The sequence below is a fragment of the Helianthus annuus genome, chromosome 12 (genome assembly GCF_002127325.2).
Source record: "Helianthus annuus cultivar XRQ/B chromosome 12, HanXRQr2.0-SUNRISE, whole genome shotgun sequence".
Classification (NCBI taxonomy): Eukaryota; Viridiplantae; Streptophyta; class Magnoliopsida; order Asterales; family Asteraceae; genus Helianthus; species Helianthus annuus.
In genome coordinates this window covers 71115384-71132448 of record NC_035444.2, presented here as the reverse complement: position 1 = coordinate 71132448, position 17065 = coordinate 71115384, and the positions used below count along the sequence as shown (strand labels likewise).

The following is a 17065-nucleotide window of genomic DNA, read 5'->3' as shown; positions in this document are numbered from 1 at the left end:
TCGCATCCATCACCGGAGAATATGTCTCCTCATAATCAATCCCAGGTCTTTGCGAAAATCCTTGTGCTACTAATCGTGCCTTGTATCGTATGATTTCATTTTTCTCATTGCGTTTTCGCACAAATACCCACTTATATCCGACAGGCTTTACACCTTTAGGTATAGGGACTACTTGTCCAAAAACTTCTCGTTTATTGAGGGAATCTAATTCTGCCTTAATCGCGTCTTTCCAATTTGGCCAATCATTTCTTTCTTTACATTCCTCGACAGATTTTGGTTCTTGATCCTCATTATTTTCCATTACTTCTAGCGCTATGTTATATGAAAAACTATCATCGACGTCGATTTCATTTCGGTTCAATACCTTTCTAGACATGATATAATTTATTGAGATCTCTTCGTTTTCAGGTACCTGAGGTTCTTCTGGAACCATCATGTCTAGTGTCTCTTCAGGAGACTCTTTTCTTGGCATTATCATTACCTCGACTGGACCATCATTATTTGCTCCTTTTTTCTTTCGAGGATTTTTATCTTTAGAACCGATTGGTCTACCACGTTTAAGACGTGCATTAGACTCATTTCCAACATGTGGTTGTCCTTCTGGGACACTTATTTTTACTGGAGCATTAGCAGCTGGTATATGTGACTTAGTCACTCTTTTTGGGTCAGTAAATGCGTCTGGTACTTGATTTGCTAATGTTTTAAATGAATTATTCTTTGAACTTCTTGTTCACACTCTTTAGTTCGAGGATCAAGATGAGATAGTGATAATTCATTCCAAATTATATTATTATTTTTCAGCTGCTTTTCATCTCCCCCTAATGTTGGGAATGTTGTTTCAACAAAATGACAATCACCAAATCGAGCTGTAAATAAATCACCTGTTGATGGCTCTAAATACTTAATGATCGATGGTGATTCATACCCAACATATATTCCTAACCTCCTTTGAGGTCCCATCTTTGTTCGTTGTGGTGGAGCGATAGGAACATATACGGCACAACCAAAAATCCTTAGATGTGAAATATCTGGTTCCTGACCAAAAACCAACTTTAATGGGGAGGAAGTGTGATAACTCGTTGGCCTGATGCGAATTAGTGTTGCTGCATGTAAAATTGCATGCCCCCTGGCAGATGCTGGTAGTTTTGATTTCATAATCATTGGTCTTGCAACCATTTGAAGTCGCTTGATAAGCGATTCAGCAAGTCCATTTTGCGTATGTACATGAGGTACTGGATGCTCTACACTTATGCCAATAGACATGCAGTAATCATTGAAGGTTTGGGATGTAAATTCCCCAGCATTGTCCAACCGAATTTTCTTTATGGGATAATCAGGAAAATGTGCTCTTAACCTTATTAATTGAGCAAGTAGTCGTGCAAATGCCATATTACGACTTGATAGTAAACTCACATGTGACCACCTAGTTGATGCATCAATTAAGACCATAAAGTATCTAAATGGTCCACTGGGAGGGTGTATAGGTCCACATATATCCCCATGTATTCTTTCTAAAAAACTCAAGGATTCTGCCCCTACCTTAACTGGTGATGGGCGAGTGATTAACTTCCTTTGTGAGCATGCAACACATGTAATATCCTTAGATTGAAGAATCTTCTGGTTCTTTAAAGAGTGACCACATGAATTTTCTATAATTTTCGCATCATTATTGATCCGGGATGGCCTAACCGGTTATGCCAAATGATAAAATTTTCTCGGTCCATAAACTTTTGGTTTTTGATTGCATTTGATTCAACTGCACCAATTTTGGTACAATACAAACCAGAGGCAAATGCGTGTAACTTCTCTAATATGTGTTTTTTTCCCGAAATAATATTTGTGATTTGAAGGTACTCATCATGTCCTTCACATGTAGTCTCAAGATGATATCCATTTAGACGAATATCTTTAAAGCTTATCAAATTTCTTTGAGACATTGGGGAAAATAAGGCATTGTTAATTTTGAGCAAAGTTCCACTTTGTAGAACTACATATGCTTCTCTAAAGCCTTCAATTAACTTTGTTTTACCAGATATAGTACCAACGCTTGCTTCTTTCATAGTTAAACTAGAGAAAACTAGAGAAATAATCCCTTTTCTTTAGGATTGTATGTGTAGTAGCACTGTCTATTAGACATACATCTTCACCATTAATATGAAGTTTAGTTGAATACTCCATATGCTTCAAAACAAAATAAAGCTTCATAAATAAAAGTATAATATGGTTCAAACATAACAATTTCATAAAGTGCCCCAAAACAAAACATAATAAAATCCCAAACAAAATGTCTTAATAAAACATCAAGGAAATAGCATAATTTTAAATATAATCATTCATGCATAGGGAAAATTGCAAGCATCCAACTGGTTTGTATCAGCCATGATATCACCAGAATCCAAATTAGCTTGCTCGATAAGGAAATCATCATAATCCAGATTAGTTGCATTGGTATGGTCCTTTCACCACTTGGGACATCAACATTTCCATCTTCATATGTAAAATTTGTCTCTATTCCTTTTTGTTTGTCTTTTATAGATTGTTGGTAAAGCTCTACTAAGTGTCTGGCTGTACGACATGTACCAGCCCAGTGGTTGTTACCACCACATCGATAGCATGCATTAGATGAGGTTCCACTTTTCTTTTTACCTCTTTCATCATTGGATTTCTTTTCATTATCATGCAACTTCTGGTGGGTTCTTCTGTTTTTGAATTGAACACCATGATAATTACCCCGACCATATGCACGTCCACGACCACGTCCATGACCACGACCACGACCACGACTACGACCATGACCACGCCCACGTTGATAGCCACGACCACGTCCGTGACTTCCACTTTGGTCATTATATGTTGCCACATTCACTTCTGGGAATGGGGTTGTACCAACCGGACGAGTTTCATGGTTTTTCATTAGTAGCTCATTATTTTGCTCAGCCACAAGCAAACATGATATTAAGTCACTGTGTTTGGTGAAGCCCCTTTCACGATATTGTTGTTGCAAGACAATGTTTGAGGCGTGAAAGGTGGAGAATGTCTTTTCCAACATCTCCTTATCAGTAATATTTTCACCACATAAAATCAATTGTGACGTGATTCTAAACATTGCTGAGTTATACTCACTTATAGATTTAAAGTCTTGCAACCTTAAATTAATCCATTCATAACGAGCTCTTGGTAATATTACTGTTTTCTGATGGTCATACCTTTCTTTTAAATTTGTCCATAGGACGAGTGGATCTTTGATAGTGAGATATTCATTTTTCAATGACTCGTGAATATGGTGGCGTAAGAAAATCATTGCCTTTTCTTTATCTTGGGTACTCGTTTTATTTCCTTCTTTAATTGTATTCCCAAGGTTATTAGCATTTAGATGGATTTCAGCATCCAAATCCCATGACAAATAATTTTTTCCAGTGATGTCTAAAGCCATAAACTCAAGCTTTGCAAGGTTCGACATGATTAACTATATTAAAGAAATACACATAGATTAATGCATGTTATCCAAGTCAAATAAAATTTAGTAACCATTATTGACTATAAAATAAAACATGACTAACAAAATGATAATGTATTTAGGCATTACCAATATAAAGTTTGCTTACATATATTAGTATATGATATGTCCATGCATATATAAATATTAGGTTAGTTAATAGATGGAAGAGGCCAATAATTTGAAATACATATACTTTTTACTTCGTCAAAATTTGCCACTAAACAGTGATATACTAATATTGCATTGTGATAACATAATAAACAATTGCATATAGTTTATCGATTAATAAGCAAGTAAATATAATCTGGTAATTAATGAACATGTAACCAGTAATGACATACTAAATTATACTACAAGTGAATTTTATTTATTTATTTATTTTTTGTATGTTTTACCAACTTATAACAAATCCAAACAAATAAATATGTAAATTATAATACTTAATATAATTAGTTCTATAAGCCTAACAAAACTCATCAGATTATAATAAACTGTCATTTATCATATCTTAATTTTTCTCATAATAATTGGCATAAAAGGAATTTTAAAAGAGACAAGCAAGCCAAAGGGGTTATAGTCCAATTTTATCAAATATATTGCCATTTAATAAAACTCTTAGAATTCATTAAAAACAAAACTTTGGAATAAAGTTCTATGGTTTGGCATTAAAAGGAAACAGAAAACTGTTCTCACCTTTTTTTTTAATTAAACAAAAAGGTATAATCAATAATATATATCATAATGGACCTTTGAACAAAACATTTTATGTGTTTTGTTTCTTGATTTAATTTGTCCGTACCGAAAGTATTATTAACTAGTTTAAATGACAAAATGAGTTTTATCATCAATTATAAAGATATAGAATATATTTTCCACTCAATATCTATAATGAAATATAATGAGATAATCACCATCCTTTCTGTTTATAAGAAACATGAATCAACATTCCTTTTTATTGTGAATTTGTATAAATATATTAGTAAACAATAAATATAAGTATCCAAACTTGTATAATAAGTAAACCTGTGAATTATTTTGTGAGATTTAAGAGAGAACAAAACAAATCCATGAACATAGCATTGTGTGAATTGCAATATACGTTTAAGAGAATGAAGAACAATGAAAGTTAATTTACCTTGTGATAATATGATCCAACTCCAAAAGCAAGTCGTGCTGATAACGTGTTTTGTAACAACTAGCCTATTAACATTATAGAGATAAGAAAGAGAGATTGGGGGAATGAATTATTGATGTATAGAATGGATCATATAAGCCTTTATTTATAGGCTTAAGAGAAAGGAGTTAAGTACATGTAAAGTCATAATAATAATGATGAATTCTAGTGGATAGTCACACCATAAATGGATAATAATTCATAACAATTAGGTTATTAAAAGGTTAAAAATATATAAACAACCATTTTGGTGTTCCTTGAAATCTATGTAATATCCGTCAATCGGACCTCTAAAACCCGACTCGGGTTGCAAAACCGGACCCTTTTCAATTTGATAAAAAATAGGAATTTTTACTAAATTTTATTTTTAATATTTTATTATTTATTTAAATGTCACGTTTCGCGTTGGATTAAAACTGGACTATAACGCTAACTTTACAAAACAACTCGGTTAGTTCGGATAGATTTATATAAGGGAAGTTTCGACGAAGTTAGATTGGGTAGTTAAATAAGGTTACAAGTTAAGGGATTTTATTGGAAACTATAAAATAAAGCAAGTAACCCAACTAGGTTAGTAAACCTAGTTAAGTCGGTTAGTAATAACTATATGAAGGTGGCTAACTAGATTATTTATTTAGTTTTATAAAACGAAAACAAAATAATACTAACTACGTTAGTGTAGACGTCAGTCCCGTTAGTTTTGATCAAAGGAAAACGCTAATTAGGTTAGTGTAATGTTACTGTTTATTAGGGGTATGCAAAAAACCGAATTAACCGAACCATAACCGAATTAACTGACAAAACCAAACCGAAAAAAAAAAAAAAACCAAATAAAAAACCGGTGGGTCGGTTAATGGTTTTTTTGAAAACCGAAAGTAGTGGATCGGTTATGGTTATCATTTTTTCCATACCCACCATAACCAAACCGAACCGTCATGTAATAAATCTTTGTAGGATTTTGGACTTTTCACCATATTTTTAATATTTGATGTTTTTGACTGAAGATTTTTAGTATTTATGAATTTTTCATATCGTTTTGTGGTTTTGATTGAATGTGGGTTTGCACGAACCAACAATGCGCCACTTTAGGGTTTAATGTACATGCGCACGGATCAGCGCATGCTGATCCGCATCAATGTTGATCTGCAGGGTGCATCCGCGCCAAATAAAGTTCATCCACACATGTGTTCTAGATCCGCAGTTATATGTGTGTCAATAGTTAAGGATGGACCTTGTCTATAAATACTAGTCTTATGTCTTGTTCATTTGCATCTTTGTTGACAGAGAGGGAAAACTCTTGTCGTTTGTTTTCATGGTTGTAAACTTTCAGATTATCAATTAGAAAACAACATTAATTAGCTTGTTCTTGTCTGATCCACTCTCATACTTGGATTCCGCACAAGATACGAGATCTACGCAGTCAACGGTGTTACGGAATCGATCCTAACACGCACGTTCAAACCGACATAGTTGTCTATATTGAAGCAACTAGCCAATGTGAGGCTAGCTCACTTGGTAGAGACACATGCCTCTTATGTCATCACCAGTGCAAGGAGCTAAATGCACTCATAAACGTGTCTAGTCTGTCACATCAGGTTTCCACGCAATCGAACCTAAACCTGATGGGTAAACCCGAAACCCAACACATTTGGGACGGGTTTGGGGTCGGTTAATCGGGTTTGGGAATAATTTTTAATTTTTTTTCGGGGGTTTGGGACGGGTTTGGGATTTGGTCATACACCCGTTTACCCGACCCCAATTACCCGATAAAGTGTACCCGATCACCCGATTGTGTACCTCATATAATCTCTAATATTATTAAATATGCAAATATATGATACATCCATTATTTAAAAATATAGGTATTTTCGGAGTGGGTTTGGAATAAGCTTATCTAATCGGCTTTGGGGTTGGGATTACATAAACCCGTCCGCCGTCCCAACCCGACTCATTGTCATCCCTAGTTAGAGACACATGCCTCTTATATCATCACTAGTGCAAGGAGCTAAATGCACTCATAAAGGTATCTAGTCTGTCACATCATATTTCCACAAACACATAAAAAACACACATTTTCTCTCCAATCCTACAAATATACTTAAAAATGCTTACATTCCACATAATCACCACCTTTTACATATATTTAATGCTCAAACTATTTTTTATTTCTCTACAATCCTACAAATATACTTAAAAATGCTTACATTCCACACAATCACCACCTTTTACATATATTTAATGCTCAAACTATTTTTGATGATTAATACATTTCTTTTATTTTCGCATTATTAAGATATACTTAAATATAGCAAGACAACTAAGTAGAATTTTAAAATTTTGAAACTAAAAAACTAAACATCACACAAAAAAAATAAAAATAAAAAACACTATTACTATTATTATAAAATAACATTACTTAGTTTTATTGAACGTGCCCTTTTTAACTTGTTACCGTTGGTATATATGGAAAAAGAAAAGAAATTGAATGTTGCATTTATGTTATTGCCACAAGAAATTGATTTCACATGATTCAGGTCATGGTTCAACTTTAGCAATTGAACGGTTACCCAGGTTATTCCCATCATCCCAATTTTTATGTTTACCATGATGTTCTAATGAGAAAGACAAAGTCTTTAAACACCTCGTTTAAGTCACACAGAAGACAACAGAAATTAAAAGAATTTAGCCGTTTAAAAAAGAAATTAGCCGTTCAAAAAAATTAAATTTAAATCATGAAACCAAATTATCATTTTTTGATATTAAGAACTAATGATTAAATATCAGTTCAAACAAAAAAAAAACTAAACTATTAAACCGTCAAACCAGTAAAACCCACCTGCTCAACCAATCCGCTACAAGGTTGCCAGTTTAGTTTTTCGTTTCCTAAAACGAATGTTCTAAAATCCGGTTTTTATACCGTACTGGATTCGGCTTAAAAACGGTTTAACCGAGTGTATCGGACGATTCAACCGGGTGTACCAGGCGGTTTAACCGATTTTACCGGATGGTTCAACCGGTTTTTAAAACATTGCCTAAAACCATAGTGGTTCAACATAAAACTTCATCAAATTCAGTCAAACTAAATCATGCACATTTCAAGCAAAAGCCATATGATCCCAGCATAAAAGACGGTAAAAACAGATAAGACCATATTTTTGATTTTGTAAGTGTTTTTACGAAGATAAAAAAACATATGTTTAATACTGCAGAAACAAAATTTCTTTTACAACTCAAAAATCATCCCAATATTTCAGAAGCTTCACTTTCTTCCCATTTTACCCTTTGGGCCTTCACCTTTTCCCATTTTACCCTTGGATCCTTTGCCTTTCTGACCCTTTCCACCTTTGCTTTTTCCCTTCTCCTTATCCTTCTTCATCCCATGTTTCCTTGCATCCTTTTTCATCCTTCTGTCAACAAGTACTTTCCCTTTACCAGTCCTCACTTGCACTCCTTTCTTTGCAACCACCAACTCTTTCTTCGGTCTCTGCGGGATCGCCTTCTTGTAAAGCGTATTAATCATCTTCATCTTCGACCGATCGTTTATATCCTCTTGATCAGCGATAGTGTTTGCCTTCTTTCTAACCTTCTCCATTTTCCTTATTGCAACCCGCTTCTTTCGGGCCTTTGCTTGGGCAACCTTCTTAGCGGGCCGAGCATTTATCTCCTTGAATTGGGCTTTCATTGCGTTAACCTCTTCTTTCGTTATGGGCTTCATGGGCTGCATGTGTTTCCTTTCTTCATCTATAAACCATTTTGGTAATCCTTCGTCATCGTGGAACATGTACTTGTTGTACGCGTCGTCAAGCATTTGTTCTCTCTGCTTTTTTCTTAACATTTTCTTCGCACATGCCAAGATTTCGGCTTTTGTTTCCACATCATCATCGGACGATGATGAGTCATCGCTCGAATCTGTTTCCGGGGCGGGAACAACTTCAAAATCTTCGGTGGCGGCAGGCTGGGACGATTGAGGTTTTTGTGGCTTGTTTTTTGCTGTCGGCTTCTTCGGGATCATGAGTTGATCATCGGCTTTTTTATCCACTTGCATTTCGTCCTCATCATCCGATTTTGAATTTCCTTGTCTATCATTGTCGTAATTGAACTCTTCTTTGCTATACCATATTGCATCGATTTCTTCCTTAGTGTGCTCGTGATCATTAAGTGGCACCATTAGTGGATTGGATTCTTGATCATTGTCGGAGTCTTCATCCATATGAAGAGCATCATCAGCATCATCGTCACCACCCTAAAACGACCAAACAAGTACAACTCAACCTTTAATCAACAAGAAAACACAAAGCAACAGTTCCCAATAGACAAATGTTGTGAACTACAAAATTGTGATACAGAAATCTGAATCGGAAGAGCCAAACGCAAACAAGTACAGATGGCAATAACCCCATTTGTTGGTAAATCGACCGATGTTAGTTATAACTAGTATTTTGACTTGTCGCGCATGGTGGCTGCGTTAAAACTTAAAGTAACCGATGTTAGTTAAAACCAGTATTTTGACTTATCGCGCGTTGTGGTGGTGTTAAAGCTTATAGTAACTTGGAATTATAATTGTTAAATAATTGACCTGACTCGTTTCCAAACAAAATTTCTGTCAAACGTAGACCAACTGAAAACGCACAGAAAAACAAGCACGAAAATGTATTAATTTGACCAGACTCGTTACCGAGAAAAATTTACGTCGAAATGTAAACCAACTTGAGAGTAAAAAAGTTATTGGCTCAGTTCAATAAGGGACATTCTACGTAACGATACAAAACCATGTCATGGTGGAGTATTCAAAAGTTACGGAAAAGTTATTGGCTCAGTTCGTTACGGCATCGACACTTGTTAGAACCATAAAAACAAATACCTGTGACGGGTTCCGAATGTAAACAAAATAAAGGTACTTAGTAAAATATTACGTCGATAAAAACTAAAAAGAAACAACAAAAAATAAGTTGGACAAAACATTAAAAGTTGTGGGACTAAATAGTAATTGTAATAAAGTATATAAGTAAATACTGAAAACAAAAAAAAAAACTTATTCAAGTTGAAGGGTTAAACATGCCATTAACACTGAAACAGGTAGATAATCACCCAAATGTCCTAAAAATGCATAAACATCACAAATTGTTATTTCTAAAAATTGAATGGGTTGTTGGGTCAACCCAAACTGACATGGCCCGTTGCGAGTCTCAAAACAGTTGCATGTTACACAACACACCCAATTTGCCACCACAACAGACAAGATATAAATATAGAATAATAATAATAATAATAATAATATTGAGAATATAACGCAAACCTCAAGAAGTTCGCCATCCTCAGAGTGCTTTTGCTTCATTCGTTTTCTCAGCTTTGTACTTCCTTCTTTCTTGGATACATACTGTTCGTAAGCTTCTTCCATTAACTGCTCCATTTTCTCATCATATCTAAAACACAAAATGTATCATTTAACTATTGACTACCCGAACTTAAAAACCATTAACGGTTAATACCTTCGACGCTCTTCATCAGAGTCCATGTCACTAACTGACTTGTCTTCAGAGTCTACTTGGTCTCCCTCGTTATCACTGTTCATTGCTTCGTTTTCCGCACCATCATCATCTTCGGTGTTATCAACAGCTACCAGATCTTTCTTCCCCTGAACGACAATAATACGTGTTTTAACATTTAAAAAAAAACAATAAAAATCATTTAACTGCCTGCTAAATTGAAAGAATATCGGTCTCACCTTAATAGACGATAGAGCGAACAACTCGATATCAGTATACCCATCTTCCATTACATCACTCTGCATCCCAGTTTTTTTCCTTGCTTTATCCTACATATATTCCGATAATTGAGAACCCAAAAATGAGAAGTGATTTAAGATGTATAAACATGTGTTTCATTTGAACTAAATTAATCAATTATACACGTGCATATATGAATTTGAAATTAGATTATACCTTAGCTCGTCGTTTAGCATCGTTCTTTTTTTCCTGCTTTTTCTTACGCAGCATAGCATTTGTCAGCTCTTCCATTTCTTTCAGCCCATCATCATCTTCATCTTCGTCTTCATTAACCTTGCTCTCCGGTTCAACATCTGCCGGTTTTGGAGTTTCCTTTTCTGGAGAAAACGCCTTTCTAACGAGGATGCGCCACCTAAATAGTCAAATGAAAATCATGAAACTCCACCCCCTATATTTTATATACATACAATATATATATATACACACACACACACACATACATACATATATACAGTGGGGTTCATTCCAGAACATTAAATTGTTGAATTATTTTATCTCATTTTTTTTAAAATTTCAACCTTTTACATACAAAATTACAAATGCATATGCTATGTGCGTAAAAAAACATAAAACGAATTTGTTCATATGTTTTCTTAGTTTTAAATGTTTACCTACATGTGTAGGTTCTCTAAACAAACGAAATTTGCTTTTTTTTTAATTTGATGAGAGATGAATAGACATTATTGCATTTCAACAATTTTCTTGATTTTTTAAAAATTTTAAGATTGAAAAATGTGTGTTCTGCCTAGAACCCTCCTATATATGTGTACATATACATATTACACACACATATATATATATAAAGTGAGGTTCATTACAGAACATAAAATATTTGTGTAGCCAAAAAAAGAAAGACAAGGTAAGATGCTTCATACTTCAACAGTTGCTTGAAGTCTTGCTTCCCTAAAACACGCAAGTCGTCACACAGTTCTTTAACCTAGTAAAACAGGTAGTTCAAATTGTTACATGTGCTTTCTAGAAAAGAAACAAAAACATATCCTACATACAATTCATATCAACCTCAAAAAACGAAAATAGAAGATTCTCAGACTACCTCATCTGTAGTCAACGAATGATTCTTGATAGGCAGAGATGTCTCATCCTTGAAGGTTATAGATGTAACAGTACCAAGAACATCAAGAGGAGCATTTGACCAAATAAATTCTGAAGCTGAACATGTTTTCCTCAATAGCGTAACACCATCTTCATACCTGATACATTTAAGTCGTTAGCAACAAAAAAAAAAACTTTCATTCCCACACTTGACTTTGAAATGAGTGATGCGTTTTGATCCCAAAAGTCGATTATATTTTAGAAAAATGTTTATAGATTATATTTTAACTTGTTAACTTTAAAACTAAAATCTTATAAATTAAAACATATATATACAAAAAAATAACTCTGGTATCATCAAAGAAGTTCAATATAACCAAAATAAGCTTTGAACTCTTAGGTATACAGTCTGATGAAAAGGTACAAGTAAACTATGTATGAACTCACTTAACAACTTTATCGGCTCATTGTACAAGCTTATTAAGCACATTGTAGAAGCTCATTGTACAATGTTACTCTATAGTGGTCGATTTCAGAAAGATGTGTGTATCAGACAGAGCGCATTATGCGATTTAGAGCGCATTACGCAATTTAGAGCGCATTGTCCTCGCATCAGGTAATCGCAGCGCATCGCGAATTATGCGCTCCTGATGCGCGCATTTTAAAACCAAGTTCCCACAACTAACAAACTTCTTCACTGATATAAAACAAAGGAGAAATGCAAAAGGTCCCAATCTTCGGAGCGCAATAATGGAAACACACAGAGAAAAAGATATATAAAACACTTTGTACAACGAAGGCCTACCCATCACGGTGTCTCTTCTGTGTTATTGGTCTATTTATATCAATTACCTGCAATAATAAATTCACACAAATCAAGATTTCTTCAGTTTTTCTATCGCCATAAAGATAAAGCAATGACAATGGAAAAGACATTTATTAGATGAAATGAAGACAGAACCGTCTGAACCAAAGAAGTTGTGCTGGTTTCAGATACATACAATTCGCTTCACAGCTTGGTTTTGTCAGTTAAGTCCAAACAACTAAAGGTGCTAAACTGGCCGTGCTCGCGGGTTGGCAGGCTCACCCGAACCGAACCCGAAAATTTTAATGAACCCAAACACACCCCGAACCCGGAAACGACCCGAAACTTGGCGGGCTGACCCGAACACAACTCGTTCAACCCAATTTTTTTTTATTTTTTTCTGCAAATTAATATATTAAAACTAAAATTTACTAAAAACACAAATGTATATAGTACAATTACATTTAAATTATAAAATCTTATGTCGGTTACTCTTTATAAGTTACAATTATGGCATGAAATACACACCCAATTTAATTTATGACATAAAACATATTGTAAACAATACAATATAATAAAATAGAAATGGGTTAAACAAGCCAACCCGCCAACCTGACCAGGTTGAGCCGAACCTGACACGTTTAGCTAAACGGGTTCATGGATCCAACCTGAAACTGCCCGAACCCGTTTAGACTAAACGAAAACCCAAAAATTTTGTGTTAAATGCGTGTCGTGACAGAGATTCACACCCCTACCTCGACAGTTTGAAACTTGGAACCAGACATTTTAACCTTTTCGTTTACTTATTTTTTTCATCTTTGACGTTAATATTTATATATTCAAGGTATATTGATTAAACCATTTTTTTCATTTCAAAACTTCAATACAAACCAACAGTTCTAATGGAAAAATAATAAAATTTGGTTCAAATCTCCAAACTACTAACACGGCAGCCTCTCTGGTTTGCGATTTCCGAAACAGATTCGTAAACGCCACTAAATTATTTACGACGTGGATGATATTACCTTTCCTGGTTCTTTGCCTCCCTGAAACAGATGCCTGATATCGAAAAGCCGAGGATCGATCTTAGCAGGAGCCTTATACTTCTGACATACGATAAAGGTCTCAGCAGATGACGAACGACTAGCAGCTGGTTTATCCATATCAACCTTCTCAAACAACTGCAAAACAAATTCCAAAATTAAAAGCCACAGACATCCAATTACAATCAAAATATAATCATTAATCCAGTACCTGTTTAAGACAATAAAGCACAGCGTTGTAATCCCTTGACCTAAAAACCTGTTACATATTACAAATATCACCAAGTTACAACACTTTAAATATTTTACAGCATTCAACTGTCTGTAAACAATATAAATGAACATTATCGTAGATAGGGCTGTAAACAAACCGAACCAAACATAGCATTGTTCACATTCGCTCATTAAGCTTTTATCAAACAAACAAACCATTTGCGAAACGAAATCTTGTGTTCTTGTTCGTTCATTAAGTAAATGATTTTATTCATGTTCGCATGCGTTTGTCAATGAATTTCATAAACAAATTCAAACAAACATATAACTATTTCAAAAACTACTCATGTAGTAGACATAATCCTCCAAAGCAAGAATAAAGTACTTGTAATAACTAACCCTAAAAGAATTCCACATTAATAATCTGTTAAATAAACTATAATTTTTAAAAACATATATATAAAAACCTTTATAGCCAAAAACTCAATACCGAACGCTCACAAACACAATTGAACAATCACCATCTTTGTCCATGTCCATGTTCGTTCATTTGATTAATCAAACGATAATATAACTTCCCACCAAACAATTCACAAACGTTCCATTCGTTCATAAATCTTAATCAAAGAGCCAAACACTCAACCTGTGAATCACATATACAATTATGAACATCTAAAACAATCTAACTCCCAAACCAACCCGACCCGACCCAACCTAGTTCATGTCCATTTCCGTTCCTGTACTTATCAAACGTTAGGTTCATTTACAGCACTAATCATAATATGCAATGACATTACAAACAACTAAAAAGGAATAAGAAACCAATACTTTAGTAACAAAAGTTCCTTTGGGAGCCAACAACTCCGCAGCCAGCTTAACCGAATCAATCACCAACGCATTCTGGTTCGTAGCCTCCTGATCCCACGCACCACCAATATTCGGAGAACCATCATGCAACACCAGATCAAACGCCTTAACACCGTGCTCACTCATCAGCCTCTTCACCGTCGCTCTACACTTAGGTGTAGTAATATCTTCCCGAATAGCAATAGCGCCGCGAATCGGGCGAATCGGATCCAGATCCACGCCGATTACGAGGCTGCCGACGGGGACTCGCTCCACGGCGGCTTGCATCCATCCTCCCGGAGCCGCGCAGAGGTCGAGGACGGCGTGAGAGGAGCGGAGGAAGGAGAATTTGGAGTCGAGTTGGATGAGTTTCCATACGGCTCGAGAACGGTAGCCGTGTTCTTTGGCTAAGTGGTAGAATTTATCCAAACGGTGCTTTCCCTTTGCTTTTCCACCCATTGTTGGCTGCTGTGTTGGAGTGTTAGGGTTTTGGGGTGAGGATGACTGTTTTTATTTAGGGTTTAGAGAGGGGTTTGGAGAAGTGATGTTTTGTGCCTTGAAGTTTCAATTCTTCTAATTTTGGCCCAATAGTGATTTACGGTTCGGTTTAAAATCGTAAAATTGTACAAACTAGTTGTAGTTTCGTTTAATGATAGGTTTTTTCCTTGGTTCGGTTGGTCGGTTTCAAAATTTTCAAAGGGTAATGGACGGTTCGATTTGTGGTTTGCAGTAACAGCAATGACTGATCGTTTAAATCCGGATCGGATCGTAAGATTTGGTTATATTTTAATTTTTAAAATACTTTAGTTTAGATCTTTGTTTAGTTTTTTATGTTAGATTTTTGATTAAAAATATATTGGGTTAACTCTAAAGGGGTTTGAAGTGAATTGGGCGAATTAAATTATACTAGAAGAATTCTTCGTGCTCCGTTGCGCGCTCGACAATATCGGTTCAGTTTATTACATTATCGGTATGATCCCGGTACTTCGTACAGCAATCAAAAGAAATATGCCCAAGAGAATCTCGATACATATTTTACATTGATAAAAACCATAAATACGAATAGCAATCAAAAGAAATATGCCCAAGAGAATCTCGATACATATTTTACATTGATAAAAACCATAAATACGAACATTAGTATCAATACCAATGTTTTGTTCGTACTGGTTTGATTAATGGCACTAGTTGTTACTAACCTAAAAATACTCTATTGTTGTACCCGTATGGAAGTTGTTTGAACGGTACTGGTTCAGTCCGTCACAATAAAGAGCAAAAAATGAAATATATTTGACTTGTTCTAATTAAACTTTTATCGAATTGCATGTCATAATAAGCACGCCACAACCATATAAACGAAATTTTATAAAACATTATATTATATTACTAAAATAACGAAAAAGGTAAACATCACTTTATAAAAGAAATTACTAAAAGGCGAGACAACTTTAATGACATGTATGTTTGTGCATCGATCACTTGTACATTACTATTCACAATTCGGTTTTAAGTAAACTTTATATCTACGTATATAAAAATAAACACATAGCAATGGTATATTCGAAATCTATTAAAAAATAATATCTTGAAAATTTTAGAGTAAATTACAAAAAAACGTCCTTTGTGTTTGTATCAGGTTGCAAAGTGTGTCCTTTATCTTTAGTTCTTACAAAAAAACCTACTTCATGTTTGTGACACCCCAGGAAAACCAGTGAACGATTGAACTTACCTAGCTTCCTCAGTGAGTGCATACCAAATTTCGGGACGAAATTTCCAATTAGTTGGGGATAATGTGACAACCCGTACTCTAGACTTACCTCATTAACGTTATATGCTCACGTGAACTATATTACTTGAACGAATACATGAGATGTTATGTGTTACATGGTTATGTGATTGCGTGATTTGTTGCTTAAACCGAATAGTATTGGATTACACGAAAACCCACTCGGTCCATTTAGTGGACTCGAGACCATGAGATCGCCCAAGTGGGGTTTCGGCCCACTTCCCTTTCACACGTATATATATACACACATTACCTCTAGGGTTTTAGTTTTACAAACTTAGCAATCAAGAACACACACACACACCAAACGCTCTCTCTCTCGATCGGAACTCAAGGCAGCCGACCCTCTCTAGTCTCGAAGTTCCTTGTAATCGGATCATCCCTCGTGCACACTCTAGAATCGGTTAGTATTTTTGGTTGGTTGCTTATACATGATGTTATATGATTTCATGTTTGGTGATGTTTCTTGCATGATAATCTAGGGCTATTGTATGTGATTGATGATGTTCATGTAATCGGCTCATGTATAGATCTGATAGTGTTGTTATAGCTTGAACGGATTGATAATCATATTAACAGATGTAATTACACACAGGCTAGGGTGCATGCTAGTTAGAATCGGCTGGTTTGATAATCTGATTTCATGTTTGTTTGATTAAATTGCTATTGTTCTTGATGATAATATGAAAGTTCTTGGATACTGTTTGATCGATAATACTTGGTAGGTTTCATTGGAAACTGATAGTTGATTTGAATTATGGAAGTTGATAATTGATTGGCATAACTGATTGCATGAAATATGGAAACTGTTACAAGTTGTTAGTCACACGGATTGCGAGTCGAGACCGAGATTGCGAGTC

General features: G+C 35.0%; 2 protein-coding genes across 2 annotated transcripts; both read right to left on the bottom strand.

Moving 5' to 3' along the window:
* Positions 1 to 2273: 2273 nt before the first annotated feature.
* Positions 2274 to 4732, bottom strand: LOC110896898. Its single transcript, XM_022143938.1, has 2 exons — positions 4635 to 4732; positions 2274 to 3466 (listed from the first exon to the last, which is right to left on the bottom strand). Exon 2 carries the CDS (start codon positions 3458 to 3460, stop codon positions 2330 to 2332), a length of 1131 nt encoding a protein of 376 aa, XP_021999630.1. The 5' UTR covers positions 3461 to 3466; positions 4635 to 4732; the 3' UTR covers positions 2274 to 2329.
* Positions 4733 to 7766: 3034 nt separating this feature from the next.
* On the bottom strand, positions 7767 to 14920 carry LOC110895421 (adoMet-dependent rRNA methyltransferase spb1). Its single transcript, XM_022142734.1, has 11 exons — positions 14402 to 14920; positions 13572 to 13619; positions 13343 to 13498; positions 12318 to 12364; positions 11514 to 11670; positions 11335 to 11396; positions 10616 to 10811; positions 10399 to 10488; positions 10163 to 10308; positions 9970 to 10096; positions 7767 to 8916 (listed from the first exon to the last, which is right to left on the bottom strand). Exons 1-11 carry the CDS (start codon positions 14876 to 14878, stop codon positions 7933 to 7935), a joined length of 2490 nt encoding a protein of 829 aa, XP_021998426.1. The 5' UTR covers positions 14879 to 14920; the 3' UTR covers positions 7767 to 7932.
* Between the last annotated feature and the right edge of the window lie 2145 nt (positions 14921 to 17065).